Source organism: Malaya genurostris, chromosome 2 (assembly GCF_030247185.1).
Source record: "Malaya genurostris strain Urasoe2022 chromosome 2, Malgen_1.1, whole genome shotgun sequence".
Lineage (NCBI taxonomy): Eukaryota > Metazoa > Arthropoda > Insecta > Diptera > Culicidae > Malaya > Malaya genurostris.
Window position 1 is genome coordinate 135,853,116 of NC_080571.1, and position 19,159 is coordinate 135,872,274.

At 37.9% G+C, this 19,159-nt stretch overlaps 3 protein-coding genes and 1 long non-coding RNA gene across 4 annotated transcripts in view; 2 read left to right on the forward strand and 2 right to left on the reverse strand.

The window, feature by feature from the left end:
• LOC131432822 (slit homolog 1 protein) overlaps positions 1-2,335 on the reverse strand; it is a 465,006-nt gene extending 462,671 nt beyond the window's left edge. The window contains exon 1 of the mRNA XM_058599361.1: positions 2,287-2,335. The gene's annotated coding sequence lies outside the window, so the exon portion shown is untranslated. The remainder of the gene's footprint in view (positions 1-2,286) is intronic.
• Positions 1-3,181, reverse strand: part of LOC131432821 (beta-chimaerin) — an 80,660-nt gene extending 77,479 nt beyond the window's left edge. Inside the window, exons 1-2 of the mRNA XM_058599357.1 lie at positions 3,035-3,181; positions 2,287-2,973 (exon numbers count right to left, since the gene is read on the reverse strand). Coding sequence (XP_058455340.1) covers positions 2,287-2,973; positions 3,035-3,083 — 736 coding nt within the window. The 5' untranslated portion in view covers positions 3,084-3,181. The remainder of the gene's footprint in view (positions 1-2,286; positions 2,974-3,034) is intronic.
• A 6,150-nt stretch (positions 3,182-9,331) lies between these two features.
• LOC131432990 (uncharacterized) lies at positions 9,332-10,262 on the forward strand. The gene is made up of 3 exons (XR_009230005.1): positions 9,332-9,612; positions 9,760-9,810; positions 9,872-10,262. It is a non-coding gene; the product is annotated as an uncharacterized LOC131432990 (long non-coding RNA).
• A 1,363-nt stretch (positions 10,263-11,625) lies between these two features.
• LOC131431676 (aldehyde dehydrogenase, mitochondrial) overlaps positions 11,626-19,159 on the forward strand; it is a 175,746-nt gene continuing 168,212 nt past the window's right edge. Inside the window, exon 1 of the mRNA XM_058597532.1 lies at positions 11,626-11,805. Coding sequence (XP_058453515.1) covers positions 11,698-11,805 — 108 coding nt within the window. The 5' untranslated portion in view covers positions 11,626-11,697. The remainder of the gene's footprint in view (positions 11,806-19,159) is intronic.

Genomic DNA, 19,159 nt, shown 5'->3' on the forward strand with positions numbered 1-19,159 from the left:
TGAGTTGCTCCTTCACTCCTTCGTTGTGCTTCAGCGTGACCTTGACTCAGGATTTGGCTGCTGCGATGCGGGTAGCAAACAATAGAAATAACTGCTGCCCGAGGATAGCACAATAGCGTCTACTGTTGATACCGATACAAAACCGGTGCACAGACAGAACTCACTTGCGGGGATGCTACTTTTTATCACTTTTATTTAATGCCTATACTACAGCCTCTGCTGTGATAGGCACCTTCGTCTTACCGATGTCGATTGTTAAAAAAACGCGTGTGCTCACTTCGAACATTCGGTTACGAATGAGCATTCAATATTGCAACCGACATGTTTAGGAGTGGAGTATGTAATATTAAACGGTTTGTGTACTTTCCACTACACTATAAAAAGAATTGTCAAACTACTTCGGAACATAATATGGAGGAAATCTCATTCCTTTCGATATTACTATTTTTTCACGAAAAATTGACAATAATAGCCCATTATTCAGTCAATCCTTTGTCAGCACGTCATTCCTATTTGTATGCACACGATTATTCAACATCAAAAGTATTGTCAATCATGTCGAGTATTGTCAAAATGTCGAGTATTGACAATAATATCTCTTCATGTGAAAGCCGCTAATCATTTTGATTAACAATAGTGTTGATTTGTGTAGTACCACTAGTGACAAGAGACAAGACAAGAGAGGACACTCAAGTCAGTTCATGAGCCAGCACACGAGCCAGCCCCCAATCCAGCTCATGAGTCAGCGTATGAGCCAGCACACTATTCGAATCGCGAACAGAATTCGCGAAGGAACTGGATTGCACGTTAAGCAAATTAAAACCAATCAATCCACCGTACCATGCAAAACCCTGCGTTTTCTTCAACCTTTAATTAGCCAAATGTACTCACGTTTTCGTCAGAATCGATTGTAATTGATTTATTCAAAATCCGCTATCGGTTGTCGCAAGTCTAATCAAGTATAAAATGCGCAAAAATATTTAAAACGATATGTTTGTACTTGTTATTCTGAATGGCTAAAAAGTTCTGAAAGCAGGAACATCTCGAAATTACATTTATTGCAACGATTACTTATTTCTAATGTTGCAGACAGAGTGAGCGCAAGAAACTGAGGCGATCTTGGTAATGTACTTACAGCAAATCAAAGGGACCCAGTCAGAGTGAAAGCTGAGTAGATTTCTCGCTTGTACTCTGACAGGGTCCCTTTGATTTGCTGCTAGTATCATTCCCTCTCTTGGTTTGCTAATGTCAGTCACCAGTTCAGCTCAGCTTCTCGCACCCACTCTGTTTGCAGCCTAAAGCAGCCAGAAGTGGGCGCAAACAGCGTAGCCGGGCTGGTGACTGACATCAGCAGACCAATAGCGAAAAAAAGACTTGCAGCAAATCAAAGTGATTATATCAGAGTAAAAGCGTTAATACATCGGACGCATAGTACACGAAAGCTTTTGATTGCGTTTTGAGCTTACACAGTGTATCGGTAGAACAAAAGAGTGACGATATACCAAAGCAGAAAATGGATGTCTGATACTTAAGGGATGGGATATATCGGGGCTGGAACATAGGGCCAGAGTTTTTCTGGTCCTAAGAGGCGAATGACCTTAAGTATAAAGCCTCTATGATCGAAACAAAAGAATGTTTAACACTCTTTCGCACCCTATCGGGGAGATGTCGGCTCGAAAATGCTTTGTTTGATAATTCTTCGCTCTGTTTCTCTAGCGATACATAATGTACACATAAAGCTTTTTTAGGCCGACGCGGTTGATGCAAATGGTGCAGAATTGTCCGATGACGGGCCGATCGAAGCGCTCAATCGGTACGATAATCGGGCCGATGATCGGCCTTATGCGGGTCGACAAATTTCACTGGGTATGGGGCAGTAGGTCTGAGCCATCAAAGGTAGAAAGAAATAGTACAAACGAGAAAACTGCTCAGCTTCACACTGACAACGTCCCTTTGATTAGCTGTAAACAAGATTACCATATTCCCAGATTTTTCTGTAAAACCACCGATTTTTGTATCCTATTTGCAATAAAAATTCTGTGTCGCAGATTACTGATTTTTTCACTTTTTAGAAAAATTCAGATTTCTAGATTTTTTCCTAAAACTGACAGATTTTGGAGATATTTCATTGGGATTGTCATGTACTTTATGCACCATGATAAACAGATTTATCATTTTGAGACATAGGCAGCTCTGGCTGTAAGTACATTCTACGCTTTGGTCAGCACCAAGTTCTACTCAGCTCTCTATGCTAACTCTGTCTGTGGCTTGAGTATTTACACTGACCTTCACACTTAACGCCTTGTGATGTAAACCCCCACAAAAAATTAGCACAAAATTCACACCAATTAAGCCCTTTAAAGGTGTGCGTCTTGAATGCATGTAGTTTATCATATACTCCAGGTAATGCATATTCAATAGATTCATGTATTATCATGTTTGCGGATATACTATCAAGACTATTAGCAACATTGACTTTGGTGTTATCATTATTATGCAGAGCTAGTTTAGATGACTTCCGAAGCTCATTAGACAGGACTCGTAACTTACGTCTATTGAGAGTCATATAAGGGCTTTGTTCATAGCAGTTTTTCGTTTGACACATCATTTGTTGTATTATTGGTCCAGCATGCATTTGCATATAGAAATCTATAAGTCCATCTGCCACTAAGTCTTGCACAGTGACAAATTTTTTAAAATTCTCTTTCAAGAAGTGACCCTTATCGTTCGAATGATAAACTTTGAAGTGTTTTGTTTGTTGGGCGAATCGCAAACTCAATGTCCAAAATCCATCAGCTCCAGGACTTCGACGGATTAAGAATGATCCATCCGGCTTATCGGAGAGTATAATATTGCATTCTTTGTGGTTCATTGTGCCATGGTACTCGCAACCGTAGAAATCTGGCCGAATTTCATTCAAGTGTTCGCAATGAACCGCGTTTGGTGTAGGTGCTTCTAGTTGAATTTTATATACTACATATATAAAAACATATTTTACAGAGAAAAAATCATCTTCTTTATAAAATTAACTTACATTCGGGTTTCCACACTTTTTGACTCGAAGACAATGATTCTTTTGCCATATTGGTGGACAATATAAATTTTTTTTTCTTTGCTGTGTCCAGCGTTGCCAGGTCATTTTTCCCAAAATCTGTATTTGGCTCAAATATCTATCTGTTCCAGATCGGTATAAGAATCCCGTAACATAAGAGCAAATTCAGCAGCTGCAAGATTCATATGAGTGGTCTATAATGTAAATGAAACTGAAACAAACGTATCCCCAGCAATCCGTTTTAGTTTTATTTATTCGACCAGTTCTACTGTCAAATTTAAAACTGGTATACACTGCCGTTCTATTTTTTCTATATTTGAAACACAGATAAAACGCTGCTGGGGCTGCCAGTTTATTTTGTTATAATTTATAGATTTAAATTTTAAAACTGACATAAATTATGCATCTAGAACTAGAACACTCCTGAATATGCCCTAAGTACCAGGAAAATGTCACCAAAGCTCATTTTGGGAAGCAAAGGTCCCACAGCAACCTTTTTTCATGTCTATCCAAGCTAAAACCGAAAATCGGTATTTATCTGTACGATCCGTTAATTATCGGTATTTTTTTCCGAGCTCTCCAAGAGTGAATACAGTTAAATACAGACTTTTTATAGAGAGTAACGCAGATATCCAATGAAAATATCTGGCATCTCTGGATGCAATCAATGTACTACCCGCATAGCGTTTTAGCTACCTGGGCAGCCATGGCCACCAGACGGCTACCAAAATTGATTCAGTGACGGTTGTCAAATCCAATTTGACAAAACAAAGTCGCCTGCTTGGTCGCCTGTATCTAAGTTAGCCGAGCGTTTTCATCTTCTCACCTTCGCTGAAAATGTCAAAGATTTCAATGTGCAAAAATCCTGGTGGATACGGTTGTATCGTTTGAGTTGTATATCTGGCAGTCGGTCACCAGAATGTCTGCCAGCCATATTTCTCCAGCTGGCAGTGTTTAGTCAGCCATCTGGCAGCCATGCGTATGCCGGTACCCAGTAAATCCGAACATCGGACGCATCGTGCACGAAAGCTTTTGATTGCGTTTCAAGCTTACATAGTGTATCGGTAGAACAAAAGAGTGAAGATATACCTAAGCAGAGAGCGGATTTCTGATACTCAGGGGATGGGATATATCGGGGCTGGATTTCCAACCCCGAACATAGGACCAGAGTTTTTCTGGCCCTAAGAGGCGAATGACCTCAAGGTTAAAGCCTCTATTATCGAAACAAAGAATGTTTAACACTCTTTCACATCCTATCGGTGAGACGTTGGCTCGAAAATGCCTTGTTTGATATTCCTTCGCTCTGTTTCTCTAGCGATACATAATGTAAACATAAAGCTTTTTTAGGTCGACGCGGTTGATGCAAATGGTGCAGAATTGTCCGATGACGGGCCGATCGAAGCGCTACGATCGGCCCCATATCGTGCTCAATCGGTCCGATAATCGGACCGATGATCGGACTTATGCTATTAAAATACTGAATCGGACTTTGGCACATTAGGAATATACGGAATGGATACTGAACAAATTTCCGAAATTTTGTTCATATTGTAACTTGTGTTATTAACACATGAATGAACTTTGTCATAGTTACAACGCGTGTAGCCATCAGACGCTTATTGTTTTTCGCAGGTAAACTTACCTTGAGTTTATCTTTGATACTATATGATATTGCATCTAATTGTACTGTATATGTGTGCCTGTGGAACTCATTTATACTACTAAACCGAGAAGGCCGCTTTTAGACAAGTTTCAGAATGTAATTTTGAATCTTTTGAAGCATTTAATTCCTGTTGGGACAAAACTTGTTCAGTCACATTCAATGAAAAAGACGAATACAACTTTATACTGAATTTGCGCTCCACCGTTTTGTTCGTATGGGAATAAAGATTTAAGTGTGCAACCGATCCGTTGACACATTAAAACATTTTTAAGCGTACAATATTGAAGATTTCGAATTATTTAAATGAGGAAAATCCATCAACAAATCATCGAGGAAGCGCTGCAAATTAGCTCCAAGAAATCTATCGCCGATAGATATGAATTGGCCTGATAGTTACCAGAGAACCAAAATAAAATACTCAATTCAAACCAATTTTTCAATGGTATGCAATTGAAATATTCAAATGAAGTTAGCTCATAAGTTTATGGTAAATGTTTTCGAATCGATTGGTTGTTGAATTATACAAAACCATCAACAAATGACTGAGTTATAAGCGTTCAAAATTATAACAGAAAAATGTTACGCGATTAGTTTTGCATGTTTTAAATTGACACACAGCTTCGGGAAAGTGAAGTGTAAGGCATTTTTAATGGCCAAATCGACCAAAAATTTGCTAAATACAAGGGAATTTTCAAAAGAATCTGTAACCACGCTGATTCGGTTCTTCAATAGCTATATGATATATAAGATACTCAAGCGAACACGGTGTTGCGCAGACAACAGGAAATTTCACCAACACATAATGCAAAAGCGACAATCCAGCAAGTGAACGCATATACAATCCAGTCATCAGCTCACTGGACGAGCTACTTGTTTCTTTCACAGTCAAACATCAACTAGGCAAAGAAATATTGTGCTGCATATATTTATAGATTTCTCTTCATACTACGCATAATGATGCGGTGTTTTTTCTGCATGACGCAAAGCCTCCTATGTCGAAAAAGAAGTTGACGTCATTTTGTACAGCTGGGATTGGTGGATGAAAACATAGGTCCACTCTAACCATTTTTTTTAATAGTATACTATTGAAATACTGAAACGACGTTATCATACATGTTTAAGTTAAAAGTTTCCAAATCGGTTGGTTGCTAAATTATATCAATCCGTCAACAAATAACTGAGCTATTAACGTTCAAAATTATGACACAAAAAGGTTACGCAGCTATTTTTGAAACTTTTAATTGACACCCGGCCCCGTATAGCGAAGAGTAAGGCATTTTTAATGCCAAAACACTATGCAACGACTCGCATCCTAGTGGTGGGAATCGTAAAAAATGGAATTCAGCGACCAAAATAGAAACATTGCTACTAGAACCAATAATTCTAAAAATAAAGTAAATTAATAAATGAAATCAAGAATTTTCATTAAAACTGGAATAAACTGAATGATCATGCCATGATACCTAATTTATTTTTTTTTTATTTTAGACGAATTATTCCAATTCAAGATCGAAGGTAGGCGTGCAACACATATTAGAAACATGATATATGGGAACACAAAAAAGCCAAGCTAGCATACTGCTGAGCATATTGCTGATATATTCAGCTCTCTTCTGGCTTACTGGTTGCTCTGGGAAAAGGGTCAGAGTCGAGCAGTGTGATGAAGAGTGTGAGTAACTATGGATTCACTCAATTATTTCGAATAGATGATATATGGGAACACAAAAATAGCCAAGCTGGCATACAGCTGAAAAGGTTGCTGATATGTTCAGCTCTCTTCAGGCATAATGGTTGCTCTGGGAAAAGGGTCAGAGTCGAGTAATATGCTGAAGAGTATGAGTAACTATGGATTCACTAAATTATTTCGAATAGATGATATATGGGAACACAAAAATAGCCAAGCTGTCATACTGCTGAAAAGATTGCTGATATGTTCAGCTCTCAGCAGTATGCCAGCTTGGCTTTTTTGTGTTCCCATATATCATGTTTCTAATATGTGTTGCACGCCTACTTTTTATCTTGAATCTGACTAATTCGTCTAAAACATAAAAAAATAAATTAGGTATCATGGCATGATCATTCAGTTTATTCCAGTTTTAATGAAAATTCTTGATTTCATTTATTAATTTACTTTATTTTAAGAATTATTGGTAGCAATGTTTCTATTTTGGTCGCTGAATTCCATTTTTTACGATTCCCACCACTAGGATGCGAGGCGTTGCATTGTATTTTTTCTTTATGGGGATTCGTCTCTCTATGAGCTTTTTCCCACTAAGCTTTTTCTGTGAGAGAGTTTTTAAAAATGAGAATTTTGGTCGGTGAGCTTTTTAGTCGGTAAGTTCACGGAAGTCTGTCTGAAGCAGAGATGCCAGGTCTGCAGATTTGGGGTACACGCAGAGAAATTGAGCATGTTTAAAATAACAAAACAGTTAGTAGTTTTTTAAATTTGATTTATATTCATTTCAAGCTAGAATATGATTGTTTCAAACCAATTTCTCCCTTCAACAAAAACAATGATCTCTGTTTGATTTGAATCAAAATTATGGTCCAACCAAACCAAAAATATAATTGTTCCGAATGAGTTTATTGTTGAAATAAACTAACAATTTTTTACATGTCAACCAAAGTTGAATTAATGTTACCGGCAGTGTTCTCGTTGACTCAATCCTGCTATAACTTCACATCTAGAAAAAACTTGGTTCAATTTATCTATGGTATTATTTGTGTAATGATACAACTAAGTTTACTGTTTAAATGAACCGTGTTAGTTTTATTTCATGTAAACCAGAACAATTTTTTCTCGCGCGTATACACCATTATTGACATTATTGTCTCCCACGGAAGAAGTTTGTACGCGTTTCATAAGTAAAAATTGATCTGCTTCTTTCATGTCCTAAGGGTACAAGTGTATGTATTGATGATAAAGTATATTTTAAAAATTTGTATAACATTACATAAAACATTTTCTTTACCAAAAATATTTGATGCAGGTTCTCTATATTGGTCGGACTGATGGAGCACCGAATCGTTTGGATGCTATAAAAATTAAGAAACAGGGCTTTACAATTACATACAATGGTATGTGAATAATTCGATCGTGTAGCAACGGGAATGACGAAGCGTCTTAAAAAATTTCAAAATTAAAAATAATTGTTTTCTAGAAATTTTTAAACCAATATAAATCGAAATAAAAGTAGTTTTAAATATAACTTTGTAAATTAGTTTTAAAGAAATCATTTTATTTTTAAAAACAAACAAAAATGTATGATTTCAACAAACAAAAGCGTTAGTTGAAATAGCTAAATTTAAGGTAATTTATTTCAACTAAAAAGTTTGTAAATTTAAAGCGCAACAATTCTTAACTTTATCGAAGGTTCGTTCATTCGTAACAAATTTTTCAAATTGAATTCACTGTGAAATTGTTTATCAAGAAATTGACAGGAACGCACAAGTGAAATATTTGTTGTTTTTATCAAATTGTCGTTTGAAACAAACTAACACACTGAGTAAAATTGATTATCATGTTTTGTAGTTTCAAGCAGCAATATTATTTATATCAAACCAGATTTTCTTTTGTCACTATTTTAACAAAAAAAATAGTTGCGTGAAACCCAAATTTGGTTATATTTACAATTTTTTTCTCTGCGTGTATAGTGCTGCAGACATTTTTTGTTGTGCGGACTTTTGATTCAAACGATTGAAATTTATTCGATTATCTGGGTTAATAATCGATTACTCGATTATTCCTTCGATTTTTACTATGGGATTGTTTTAATTATTCGATTAGCTCAATAATCGAATATTAGTTTTAGGCTAACCGATCAGATATTACTCGATTATCTGGGTTATTAATCGATTACTCGATTAATCGATCGATATTACGACATCCCTATTGGCGTGTCATACACAGCATATTACCAGAATATTACATAGATGTTTTGTGATATATTATCGATACAGTGTACATATACACAAAAGTGTGTAATATTCACACAAAAGTGACGCAGAGCTCTTATGTGTGCATTGTTTTTCATTTCATGGCGTCAGTTATATGAATTTGTTTATCTGCGTGCTCTTGTGCAAATATAAATTGGTAAGTAACAGTACAAACTTTGTAATTTGTTGATTCGATGCAATACAGCAATTTACAATAGAAAATGTCACTAAACGGGTTGATAAATTTTCAATAATTTTTGTAGCTTTCGTTGGTAGTTTCAAACTAAATCTTTTTCCCGTGATACTAGTGGAATATGCAGTACGACATTATGCCTGGTCTGTACCGGTACTAATTGATGTGTGCAATGGATTAAAATTATTTTCACAAACCCGTATGAACGATTTTCAATGTGCAAAAAAGGATGTCGCCTATAATGTGTACATAAAATCTGGGAAACGAATATTTTGGTAACATGATGACTGATGCAGGGCAGCAAAAGTATCAATTTAGACGAAACATATCATAATTTGAATTGAATTACTCCAAATCACATTAGCTTTACGATTGATTGATTTGTAATAGCTATTCTATGTATGTATATATGTGTGTTATGTTATTAATTTGTCGTCAACACTTAAAAATGATTCTTATCAATATCACATTTAAATTTCAGATAATTGAAATGGATATAGTTTGCTCAATATGCGGTGGTGGAGATTTATAAAAATCATATTAAAACAAATCGCTATACTTAAACATCACTTTGAACGTGCAACTGGGATAAATCACACACGCTTTATTGACAATTATTTTTCTAAGCGGAAAAGACTCATTCAAGTTTCGAGAACGTACATCTATAAAAAAAAATGCACATTAACGACTGCGACAGACTTGTAAATTTTTGTTGGCGTTTCAAAAATATTGAAGGAAGATTTTTCTACAGTCTTGGTCAGTTTTGGTGTAAGTAATAGAATATTAAAAATAATGATACTATTTAAATTGATATAGTGTGTATAAGCCCTTAGGGCATATTCAGTAATCTTAATGTTATAGATGCATAATTTGTGTCAGTTTTAATTTCAATGAAATTTTTTTTACTATACACAGAATGATGCTACCATCTTGGATACAACGACTACGTCTCCTATTCTCGCATTAGTTGATATGAAATATAGTACGTCAAAAGTCGAATATTCTAACTTTCGAAATTCTGTTACAGGTCGCGATATGTACTACAAATATCCTGCTGTAGTTTCAAAAACTCTAGAGTTTTTCAGTTATTTTCACTGAAACTTAAGCCTGATAAAGGCACCAGATCAGTTGCAACAATAGTAGGTAAATAACAACAACCAGTTCGAACACTTTTAACCAAACTAGCTAAAATTCAATAGATTTTTTCTTTTACTTGTATTCAAAATTCAAACCAAAACTTGCCATTTATAATGGGACGTGGGACGTTTTTGTTAACATTATTAAAAAAGTCTTCGTCGGTCGACTTTTCTTCAACGCAACGTCAAAAATGTTTAATTCTACTAATTTATATCAGAAGACGAAATCGTTTCAGTAAGTAACTAGAATGTCAAAGCTTTTCTTTAACAAAAGAATTAAATAATGAGTAATCTAATAAAGTATATGTATTGTATACGTATTTTTGATTACGTTGTTCCGCATTCCGTTGGTATTTGTTACGTTGCTCAGCTTTGTGTTTTCTTAGTACGCAAGTCTCTAATACGTCGATCTTGGATTAAAACGTATACAAGAGTACATCGTTATCGTGTAACGTGAAATGAATGTAATTGTACGCAACATTTCAAACCTAGTTTATGTGCATACTTTCCGATGTGAAATTACAAGATTTTTTTTTGCTGTGTACTTTATAGAGAAATTGCTGCCAGCAAGACATACTGCAGTTTATTTTTCAGATTTACAGACCCTGTATGCAGATTTTTGAAATTTTTTCCTGGCATCTCTGGTCTGAAGATATTCGGATTTTTACCTGTCATCTCAGTGGCTATCACGCTTAGAAAAAGTTACTCAGAGTTTGAGTACTAGTTACTCATTTTCAAATGATACATGGAAACGTCAAAAATTGAGTAGTTACATAAATCAAATAAACATAGATTTCTCACAATACGGTGACACTAACAGCACCTCTAGTGACAAACGGGTGTACTTTTTTCCATTAGCTACTGTGGTTGTGTTAAATGCGCAGGCAACTTTTTGCATGCATTTTAGGAGCATTTACGCACCCATTCTCCACCAGACGGTGCTTTTGGTGTCACGGGTTGCTCAACTACATTAGTATTACACTGGGAAATCTATGTTTATTTGATTTATGGTAGTTATCATCAATGATATTGAGTAACTTCTACTCTAAATTTGAGTTTAACGCAAGAACTCGTTTTTTTGTCACTATTCGCAAGATCAGTCTAAAAGTTGTAATAACCATTTGTAGCAACAGGTTGTATTTTTTGTTAGTGAGATCGCGTGTTTCGAGGGTGAGTCGCTTAACACAAAGTGTGTTGTGTCTGCAAAAACCGGAATGATAAACTCTGTGTTGTGCTTTAGAATGGAAACGAATATGCTCAAATGTCATTTATGAGGAATAAGTGTATGATTGGTGCCTGAGCATAACTGACATGTATGTTAATATGCGATTGACACACAACTCCAAGCGACCACCACTTGATATAGTATTGAGTTCAATTACTTAATATTTTAATACAATACACTCAGAAAAGAAGCAATTTTTTTGCAAATTTGGTATATGTGAAATAAAATTTCACTCAAAATTTGAGTGATAGTTACTCTATTTTTGGTACACGTACAAATTAAGTATTACTCAGTAAATGAGTAGATTTTACCCAAATATCGTTTCCAGTGGAAGAACTCAAATTTGAGTAACTTTGGAGTTACTCTAAATTAGAGTTGTTCCACTTTTTCTGTAGATGAGTAAGATCTTACTCATTTTTGAGTAACTATTCTTAAGCGTGTAAGAAGAGTGTGTACATTTTGCAAATTTGGTGTTATTTCATCTCATGAATCATGCAACGTTTAATTCGTTCAACCTTCCCATCGTTAGGTTATCTACAATCTAGTAAATTTTCATCAATACCGGCTCCAAAATCATCACCAGAAATTCTCTATACTGGAGTAAGTACAGAACGATATATATTTGTACATATTCTGGAATACGTCCCGTGAATATAATTTTTTTTCCGTTTCACTAAGGGGCTGTACATAAAAGACGTCACGCTTTCTATGGCGATTTTTGACTCCCCATCCCCCTTTGTCACAAATTGAAGTAAAGACCGGCCTCCCGCCCTTTTTCAAATGTATAATTGAATAAACTGCATCAGAATCAGATAAGAGAAATTCTTATGATATACTATTATCAATGCTAGAAAATCAAATTACTGAAAAAATTGTCAGTGCATAACTTAAGTTAAACCGTTTGAAGGCATCTTTTTCTCTTACTCATATTAGGCAAAATTTATTAATTCCGCTAATTTACTCGCTCCTCCGTGCACTTTTGCTGATCACAACAGAAATGATTTCCTGCATCATTCATTTACGAATTTAAAAGAAGAAGCTTTTACATCAACAAATACACGTTTTCCTATGGAATGTAAACGTTTATTGTGGAGATTTTTGCAAGGAAATAGGGCAAAGCAGTAATATAATTAGGTATTTCAAAAAATTGCTCATTGAAAATATTGAATGTCATTCCAAAAACCCCCCTTCCCCCTGCCACAAAAGGTCACGTTTTATGAAGCACCCCCCTCCCCCTTGCGGCGTGACGTCTTTTATGAACAGTCCCACAAGCTAAGATAATAGCCCGTCTTGCCCGTTTATTGTTAGATTACAACTTTATTTTGTCGAAAACTGTACTTTCTATGGGGCTTTGAGATAACGATAAATTTTTAATCGTGAATATCTATTATATCAAACGAATCAACATAGTTTTTGCTACATGTCATGGGAAATGTGATCACAATGATAAAATTTTCAGTTGTATGACATAATCTCAAATAATTCAAATTAAACTTTTCTGAAATGATGCACATGACGCGTGTTTGCCTTTCCCGTATTTTGAAAGCTCAATGATCGGTGGAAGGATTTATATAATCTGACTAGTAATAAACTCGAAATTTTCCAACTTGAACGTGTATTGCAACCAGAGATGCCAGGTCTGCAGATTTGTCTGTAAATCTGCAGATTTGTCTGTAAATCTGCAGATTTGGGGTATAGTGCTGCAGACATTTTTTGTTGTGCTGACTTTTGCAGACTTTTGAAATTCTCGCAGACTTTTACAGACTTTTGAAATTCTCGCAGACTTTCGTCTATATTTACAAACTTTTGAAATTTCCGCGCCCTTTTTTTTTTTGCTCGGCAAGTCAGTTTTGCGTGTCATACTTTATAGAGAAATTGATGCCAGCAAGACATACTTGCTGACTGCAGCTATTTTTTCCGGTTTACAGACCATGTCTGCAGATATTTGAATTTTTTACCTGGCATCTCTGATTGCAACTGAATAGTCTGTATTGCCGCGCAGTCCAATACAGTTACGCAGTTTTTCACAATTAGAAATAATAATCTCTATTTTTTGTTCTTCTATAAACCTCTTTTTTGATTTTTGATACTTCACAATTAAGGTTTTTACACAATGGCAGAAAAATCTTCGCAAAAACTGGATCTACGCTTCTTGTGTTATATGTTTTGTTCACGCAAAATAGCTATTATCCCTCAGTGAATGTTTCTTCTTCCACTTGCTATCATCAGGCTATGTGCTGACAAATCCAATATTTACTTTTATTTATCACTATTCAAAAACTGCTTTCATGCTTTTCTGTCGGCCACATTTAGCAGATTCTTTCCTTATCACTATGCAAACCTGTTTTCATGCTTTTCTGTCAGCCACATTTAGCGAATTACACGGAATGGTACTACTTGAAAAACGATTATTAACACGAAAACAACCTTTTTCCTTCTAGTGTTAATCACACAATGAATAATATTTTCATTTCGTCATAGATTCACTGACTACGCTCTAGACTATGACGACCGTGACTTGCGACTCTCTGAAAACTGTTTGACTGATTGACGGACTACTATCTGTACACTATCCGAAAACTGACTGACCGTCTATGGGTCGACGCCCGAGACTTACGGACTGACTACCGCGAACTCTTTGAAACTCATTCGTAACCGAATGTTCGAAGTGAACACAGGCGTTTTTTTAACAATCGACATCGGTAAGACGAAGGTGCCTATCACAGCAGAGGCTGTAGTATAGGCATTAGATAAAAGTGATAAAAAGTAGCATCCCCGCAAGTGAGTTCTGTTTGTGCACCGGTTTCGTATCGGTATCGACAGTAGATGCTATTGTGCTATCCTCGGGCAGCAGTTATTTCTATTGTTTGCTACCCGCATCGCAGCAGCCAAATCTTGAGTCAAGGTCACGCTGAGACACAACGAAGGAGTGAAGTAGCAACTCACCTAACAGCTTACCGTGACATACTGTTAAGTATTTTCTCAAACTTTTTCTTTCAACTTTTACTATTCATATATTTTCTTTTCATTTTATTTCTTTCATTCTCATTTCAAGTGCGGGAGACTTCTTTACTCCCGCACTTTAAATATGAATATTGATGACAGTGGGGGTGTCTCGGAGGAAAGCGAAGCTTCTAAATGTTCTTCGTTAATTTACGAGGAACATTTAGAAGCTGATTTTGCTTCCGAGATACTATCTACCCCTCCGATACCATCTCCCCCTCCGATACCATCTCCCTCTAAGATATTACCTGCTTGCCAAAAAGTTTACCAAGACGATGGCTCGGGGGGTCCGTGGGTGGTATACTTCCGGCCCAAATTAAAGTCTCTCAGAGTTTTAAATATTGCTCGGGACCTGACAAAACACTACTTGGCAATAAAAACAATTGATAAGGTTTCACCAAACAGGTTACGCGTTGTTGTGTCCGACCTGAAGCAAGCAAACGAGATTGCTATCAGCGTGTTGTTCACGAGGGAGTACCGCGTGTACGTCCCGTCTCATGTGGTGGAGATCGACGGTGTGGTCCGTGACGAAAGTCTGACAATCGAAGATCTGATGAAGGACGGGGTAGGCCGTTTCAAAAACCCCGACCTTCAACCAGTGAAAATTTTGGAGTGCACGCAATTGCACTCCAAATCGATAGATAGTAAATTTTACCAATCGGACTCATTTCGCGTGACTTGCCGGATCTGCACTTCCAAATTATTTGGTAGTGAGTGGAGTTCGTCTACCTGTTCGGCTGTATGTACCGCGGGTAATGCATTGTACAAGCTGCAAACAGCTAGGGCATACTGCAACCTATGGTTGCAACAAGCTGCGATGTGGCAAATGTGGAGAGACCCATCAGGACGATCTCTGCAGAAGAACAGCGAAAAAGTGTTGCTACTGCGGGGAGAATCCTCATGATCTGTCGGAGTGCCCTACGTACATACAGCGTGAGGAGAAATTGAAGCGATCCGTGAAAGAACGTTCTTACGCGGAAATCCTAAAAAAACCACTCCATCGAACCATGAGACACCGTTTGCACTCTTGCCAGTTGAAGAGAATACCTCTGACGACCCAGGCGCAGGACCTTCCTACACACAGGTTGAAGGAAGCAGGAAAAGACAAAATCTGGCTTCTCCCAAGCTTCCTCGTAAAGGCCTCAGACTGTCCTCTTTGTCACAAAAGAACCAAACGGAAACGAAAAGTGTTGACTCCAAACCGAAGCAAACACCTCCTGGGTTAAAAAAAACTTAGGGATAATAAGGAGCACCCAACACTTCCTGGGGCATCAAAAAACCCGAATGACCCCAAAGCACAACCAGAAAATCCAACAAACGCTGGATTATTGAAATTTTCTGATATCGTGGACTGGATATTAACAGCCTTCAATATTACCGATCCTCTAAAAAGTTTCCTAACTGCTCTACTGCCAACAGTAAGGACATTTTTAAAACAGTTGACTGAACAATGGCCGCTCCTTGAAGCGATCGTATCTTTTGATGGATAATTTACCACTGAGAATCGAAGATATGATCATTGTGCTTCAGTGGAATTGCAGAAGTATCATCCCAAAACTTGATTCTTTCAAACACTTAATACATACTCATAATTGCGATGTATTCTCCTTGAGTGAAACTTGGCTTACTACTAACATCAACCTCGACTTCCATAATTTTAACATAATCCGCCTGAACCGAGAAGACTCTTATGAAGGGGTACTTTTAGGGATTAAAAAGTGCTATTCATTTTATCGTATTAACCTCCCCTCGACACCGGGAATTGAAGTTGTTGCTTGCCAAATTAATATTAAAGGCAAAAATCTATGTATAGCTTCTATCTACATTCCTCCCAGAGTCTCGATAGGGCATCGTCGGCTTGCAGACATCATAGAACTAGAAACATCACAGGAGCTTCCTCCGGAGGAAGAGTATACATTTTTGGCTAGCTTGATTCTTGACACCGCAATTCAAGCTCAGACGAAACGAGTACCCAGCGCGCGAACTAGTATGCGTTCTCCCAACCCATGGTGGGACAAAGAGTGCTCAGAGCTGAAAACGAAAAAAGCTTCAGCCTTCATCTCGTTTAGAAGGTACGGAAGAAGGTAATTATCGAAAACACGCGGCGTTAGAATTTCAAATGAAAAGTCTGATTAAAGCTAAGAAACGCGGTTACTGGCGAAGGTTTGTTGACGGATTAACGAGAGAAACAGCAATGAGCACTCTTTGGAATACGGCCCGTCGCATGCGCAATCGAAATCACGCGAACGAAAGCGAGGAATATTCTAACCGCTGGATATTTGATTTCGCTAAGAAAGTATGTCCTGATTCTGTTCCGGAACAGAAGATATCCCGCGTCGCGACATTGAATACAAACAAAACACCGTTTTCGATGGTAGAGTTCTCGCTTGCGCTCTTGTCGTGTAACAATAGAGCCCCGGGGTTAGACAGAATTAAATTCAACTTGTTGAAAAATCTGCCCGACTCTGCCAAAAGGCGCTTGTTGAATTTATTCAACAAGTTCCTCGAGGGTAATATTGTCCCACACGAATGGAGAGAAGTGAGAGTTATTACTATTCAAAAACCGGGGAAACCAGCCTCCGATCACAATTCGTATCGGCCGTTTGCTATGCTTTCCTGTATTCGGAAATTATTGGAGAAAATGATTCTCTTCCGTCTAGACAATTGGGTCGAAACAAATGGATTGCTTTCATGTACACAATTTGGGTTCCGCAGGGGCAAAGGAACGAACGATTGTCTAGCGTTGCTCTCAACAGAAATTCAAATGGCATTTGCTCGTAAAGAACAAATGGCATCAGTTTTCCTCGACATCAAGAGGCATTCGATTCAGTTTCCATTAACGTTCTATCTGAGAAGTTGTGTCAGCATGGTCTTTCACCAGTTTTGAACAACTTTTTATATAATCTATTGTCCGAGAAACACATGCATTTTGAGCATGGTGATTTAACGACATAGCGATTCAGTTACATGGGTCTTCCTCAGGGCTCATGCTTAAGCCCCCTTTTATACAACTTTTACGTAAATAACATTGATGGATGTATCAACACATCTTGCACGCTAAGACAACTTGCCGACGACAGTGTTGTGTCTATTATAGGACCCAAAGCTGCCGATCTCCAAGGCCCATTGCAAGATACCCTCGGCAACTTGTCGACATGGGCTTTTCAAATGGGTATCGAGTTCTATAAGGAGAAAACTGGGCTGGTTGTATTTTCGAGGAAGCGAGAACCAGCACAATTACAGCTTCAACTAAGGGGTGACACCATAGCTCAGGCCTTCACATTTAAATATCTCGGGGTCTGGTTCGATTCCAAAGGTACCTGGGGATGTCACATTAGGTATCTGAAACGAAAATGCCTACAGAGAATCAATTTCCTTCGTATAATAACCGGAACTTGGTGGGGCTCCCACCCAGGAGACCTGATCAGGTTGTACAAAACGACGATATTGTCATTAATGGAATATGGTTGTTTCTGTTTTCGCTCCGCTGCGAATATTCATTTCATTAAACTGGATAGAATTCAGTATCGATGTTTGCGTATTGCCTTGGGTTGCATGCAATCAACTCATACGATGAGTCTTGAAGTGCTGGCGGGCGTCTTACCGTTGAAAAACAGATTCTGGGATCTCTCATATCGACTGCTAATCCGATGCGACATTTTGAATCCGATGGTGATAGAAAACTTTGAAAAGCTTGTCGAGCTTAATTCACAAACCCGTTTTATGTCCTTGTATTTTGACGTCATGGCTCAGAATATAAATCCTTCTTCGTTTGTTCCCAATCGTGTTCATTTTGTGGATACTTCTAATTCTACTGTGTTTTTCGACACATCCATGAAAGAAGAATTTCTTGGAGTCCCGGATCCCTGAGGGCGTGATCCCAAAAAGTTTTAATAATAAATTTAAAGAAGTCGACTGTAATAAAATGTTTTACACTGACGGATCATATCTAGACGGGTCCACTGGCTTCGGTATATTCAATGTAAATTTCTCCGCTTCCTATAAACTCAGTGATCCAGCTTCAGTTTTTGTCGCAGAACTAGCTGCAATTCAGTATACCCTTGAGATCATTGACACTCTGCCCACAGATCACTACTTCATTGTATCGGACAGTCTCAGTTCCATTGAGACTCTTCGTTCAGTGAAGCCTGGAAAGCAATCACCGTATTTCCTGGGGAAAATACGGGAACAGTTGAGTGCAAAATCATACCAGATTACCTTGGCTTGGGTCACCTCACATTGTTCCATACGGGGCAATGAGAGGGCGGACTCGTTAGCCAAGATGGGTGCACTAGAAGGTGATATCTATGAAAGACCAATCTGCTTCAATGAATTTTTCAGTTGCTGTCGTCAGAAAACTCTAGCCAGCTGGCAAGATACATGGAATAGTGGAACTCTGGGACGATGGTTACACTCAATAATCCCACAGGTATCGACGAAAGCTTGGTTCCGGGGGTTAGACGTGAGCCGAGACTTTATTCGTGTAATGTCAAGGTTTATGTCTAATCATTATATGTTCAGCGCGCATCTCCGTCGTGTGGGGCTCGCTGAGAGTGGGGTCTGCGTTTGCGGTGAGGGTTATCATGACATCGAGCATGTTGTTTGGACATGTGTCGAGTATTGTGATGCCAGGTCCCAACCCATAGGTTTCCTTCGGGCCCGAGGTATACCACCCTTCGGACCAGTCCGCGACGTCTTGGCAACTCGAAATCTTTCTTATATGACTTTCATCTACAATTTCTTAAAATTTAACAATGCTCAAATTTAGTGCTCTCCCTATCGCTTTCTCGTCTACAGCTCTACCGCACTCTTCTTTACGTTGCTGGAAGTATGGCCTGTGTAAACGATGCTTCGGGACATGCCTTGCACTGACTGAGTTGCTGGAAGCTACCCAAAAACGTCACACCAACAAAGCATCCCAATCCAGAATAATCTCTTCATTGCTACAAGC